Consider the following 4,039-nt stretch of genomic DNA (forward strand, 5'->3'; position numbering starts at 1 on the left):
ATAAAAATGTTATTGGTTATTGCTTAACTGTAAAAAAAAAAAAAAAATCACTTCAGTGAAATTTCGTGGTTACTGAAGACCAATGAGACTGATGCTCCTTGATTTTCTAGGTGAAAAGCACATGCGACTGAATATATCCGAAGCACCTTATGAACTTGACCCCAATGCTGATAAAGAAGGGGACATGTTGCTTTCGCACCCCGAGGGTGACACCGCTGCTTTAGCAGGCATGGGAGGGCGTTTCCTGCGGGCACCGAGAGGAGGCAGCAATGATGTGGATCCTTCCCACTCCCTGCGGATGCCTCCCCACTCCGCCTGCCTCTCAGAGTTCACCCCAGTCATCAGCTCCGTATACCCTCACATAACTCCTCTAGGGCAGCGTCTAAACTGTGCAGGGGGCATCTCCATGAGCCTGGCTGGGAGGGAGGCCGGCGAGGGTCATGAAGATGTGCCCTCTACCCGCAGCCGCGCCACCTCGCCAAGCAACGGTTACCAAGATTCGACAGACACTGAGAGCATGGCAGAGGAACAGTACGTCATCACCTCGGTGCCACCGGGAAACTTGAACCACCGCGGGCGAGAGCGGCACAGTCCTAGTCATGCCAAAGATATGGACATGGAAGGGGACAGGGAGAAAGGGGTTCCTGGGGGTTTACTGACCAAGGCGAGCCCGCGCACGCCACCAGCGAGGGAAGCCATGCAAGTGGTGGATGGGGAAGGGCGGCCGGTGCGCTCCTTCCGCTGCGAGCACTGTCGCATTTTCTTCCTGGACCATGTCATGTTCACCATCCACATGGGCTGCCACGGCTTCCGCCAGCCCTTTGAGTGCAACATCTGCGGGCACCGCAGCCAGGACCGCTACGAGTTCTCCTCGCACATTGTCCGCGGGGAGCACCAGGTTGGCTGAGGTGGGCTTGTAGATGGCAGAAGTCGAGACTGGGGGGGAGATGTACAGAGTTGTATGCTGCTTTGAGATGGCGTCATGGCGTCTAGTTCGGTCTGCACCAGGTTGGGGCATATTAGCACTTGCTTTTATAGTTAGCGGACATCATATTTTACCGTCGAAGGCTAATCACTTAGGTACGAACATAAAACGTGCAATTGCATCCCGTGTTAGAGGATGTCAAGAGGATTCAAACGGATTCTACCGATTGCACTCCCATACCAAGTCATTCATCGCAAGACACAGCTGTTTTGCTTTAGAAGTGCCTTCCTTCCGTGGGGTTTATTTTTTATCAGTTGAGAAGAGAAATTCGAGGTGTGAGATTAGGTCTATACTCATCTGTTCGGTGGCGTTTACATAGAGTCTGCCTCTTGAAGAGAGAAAGACAATGAACTGCTTTGGCGTCCAAAGTCTGGACTGTTTACAGAGTGGTTTTCCAAATTTCTGAGCCTGTTAAACAAGAGAAAGCCATGCCTAGGAGTATTCACACAAACAAACACGAGAAAATCCTATGGTCGGTGGGACTGTTGAAATTAGGCGACTCAGGGAGGACATTGCTGACAGAGAGGGAATGGAGAGCAAGCAGCATGAATTGCAAAACTGAGGCTGGAGTATTGGTATGTTAGCCATATAAGGAGCACAGACACATATTGCCTTAATCGTTGCTTTATATGAACCCTGTACAAGCTAGTTGTCGAATTGCACATGGTTTTTAATGCTGGACGATTCAGTAGGTACAATACAGCTTGAATTCGAGTAATGTTTAAAACTGAGATGATACGGCACTCTTGGGTCAAATAGGATTGGCTTAGGCTAAGGCTCGGGTAATTTTGTTTCTTTCTAAAATGTATGTTGATGTTTTATTTGAGAAAGGAAATTAACTTGAAATATTTGCCTTAGTTTTTGAGTCTACAACCTCTGTCCTGAAGAAAAAAAAACACCTGGTTTCCTCGTGCCTCAGATCTTGATTGTCGTTTCAAACTTTATCTCGACCTCACTTAAATGATGATAAAGATTTAGCCTATCAAATGTATTGAGTTTTATTTTTTAAATCGTTTTTGTAGTACAAAGTCCCCGCCATACATCCTCGGTCATGCTGCGAACACAGCGGGCCACATTATGTTTTTTTAGATGCGGTAAAACATGTGGAGGCGGGAAAGGAGCCTTAATGTTCTGGTGCAGACCAAACGCAGACCCATGTTGCATTCCGAGATTTTGATGACGAGTGAAGGGGAAGGGTTGTTACCTCAAAAGGAGGATTGCACTTTTTCTAATTCTGCTTAAATGTGAGTGTTTTGCTGGGGCTGTTGGGAGGGTTTTGGACAGACGCGGCGGCACGGGGTGGGACGGGTATTTTATTCAAAGGCTTTAGGGGAGCAGGCACAGTAATGACTGGTAACTGAGCTTTGAAACATATTCTTTTGTTTTCTGAAATTGCTCTATTGCACTGATTTCTGATAAAAATGCTATTTAGAGAAAACGAGAAACAATTTGATACGAGAACACATTGGTTATAAAGACCAGATGAACAGTGTGGTGTTTTTAAAAACAGTTCTATAAAGGCTATTTTCCTAATAATAAAAGGGGTCGCGGTCATTTAAGGATTCAGAACTGAACATTTTCTCCTTGTGTTGTAAAATTAGGTGCTTGGATGTTTGTGTGACTTCTGCCCTCGATATTGGACTTGTATCCTGTACGCTTGTCCTGTGTGGTCATGTCCTATCTGAGTTCATGCATACGGTACTCTCGATCACACTGAGTACGAACTGCTGCTTGATTTTGAAGGAAAGGACTGAAATGTTGTCGTAGAGTTACGTACCGTCCTGCCAAGATGTATCGTGGCCTGTTTTATCAGTGGATCTCACTTGCACAAACTGAGACAAAACGAAAGCACCAATGAGTGAATTTAGAAGATTCTCGAAGATTTGTTTTGTTTGATTGCTTGTACATTTCTCACTTTTATGTGACGTGGGGCTGTGGTTAAGGGTACTTGGATGTTGTGGCATGTGTGTATCACTTGCTATACTTGCTTATGTGTAATCCACTGACCCTACATCTTACAGTTACTTTTACAATGTTTGTAGGCCTCTTAATGCGTATGCTTGAATTCACTCCAGTGCAAGCCTACGGAGTACATGAATGGTATGAATGGATCGAAGAAGTGAGACCAAATCCAGTATTTACAAAGGTTAGTTAATGACTTTGCACCCTTCATAGACTTTCATTTTCTTTTTTCTGCAGACATAAATTTATTTACTTGAAATTATGGCAAAAACCATATATGACACAATGCACTTAATGGTCAAAAAGAAATTATTTAATGAATTCTACTGAGTGTGTGAATGGGAGAGGTTGCATGTGTACTCGTTTGTTTGCTGGGGTTCTGCAACTGTTCTGCTTGTGAAATACTAGCTGCAATTTTCCCTATCTCGTCCGAACCAAACCCAGCTCTTTTCTGCACCATTTCATATTTCTTATCCCCAAAGTGTGAGGAGCTCAATATTTTTAAACGAACTGTGAAGCAACCATAATGAGCAGCAACTGAGAAAGAGAGACCTAGCATTTTGGGGGAGGCAGGGATCAAACTCTGTCATTCTTGGGGAAATAGGGACCCAAGTTACAAAAATTTAATTTTGTGAGAAAAAAAAAGTATATGACAAAGAAAAACTCTTTACCTCAAATTTGTTCAAATATAAAAAACTGCCTCATGTTCTATAAAAGGTGTGTTGGTTTCAAGAGGTATTGTTTATTTGATCTTGTTTTTAAGGAGTGTAACCCAACTTTAAGTTGAAGTAATTTTTCATGTCCAATAAAGTAATATTTGTTGTAACTTCTGTCCGCTTACAACTCTAAACACTTGTCCTCTAGTTTGCCTAATTTATGTCTAGTCTAGATCAAATTGCCTTTCTGTTGATTATATTGTTCAGTATGTTTAAGGGAAGGTGGACATTTAAGGTGACTGCTCTCCATCTTTAACCACCTTTTTTATTTTTGTAGTGCACTTAAAATAGTTGTGCTGTGTGACAGATTAATTTTGAAAAGAACAAATATTCCATGTAGTCTCTCAATTAAAATAAGTACAGAACCATGATTTTT

General features: G+C 43.2%; 1 protein-coding gene across 1 annotated transcript; it reads left to right on the forward strand.

Annotated features, from left to right (window-relative positions):
- The first annotated feature begins 115 nt into the window (after window positions 1–115).
- On the forward strand, window positions 116–1,430 carry LOC107576835 (zinc finger protein Eos-like). Its single transcript, XM_016262962.1, has one exon. The coding sequence runs from the start codon at window positions 122–124 to the stop codon at window positions 905–907; it is 786 nt and encodes a 261-aa protein (XP_016118448.1). The 5' UTR covers window positions 116–121; the 3' UTR covers window positions 908–1,430.
- Window positions 1,431–4,039: the final 2,609 nt, after the last annotated feature.

The sequence above is a fragment of the Sinocyclocheilus grahami genome, unplaced genomic scaffold (assembly GCF_001515645.1).
Source record: "Sinocyclocheilus grahami isolate Dianchi unplaced genomic scaffold, SAMN03320097.WGS_v1.1 scaffold4434.1, whole genome shotgun sequence".
Taxonomy (NCBI): Eukaryota; Metazoa; Chordata; class Actinopteri; order Cypriniformes; family Cyprinidae; genus Sinocyclocheilus; species Sinocyclocheilus grahami.

Coding starts and splice junctions, on each gene's coding strand:
- LOC107576835 (XM_016262962.1), top strand. CDS start 122: ATGCGACTGAATATATCCGAAGCACCTTATGAACTTGACCCCAATGCT.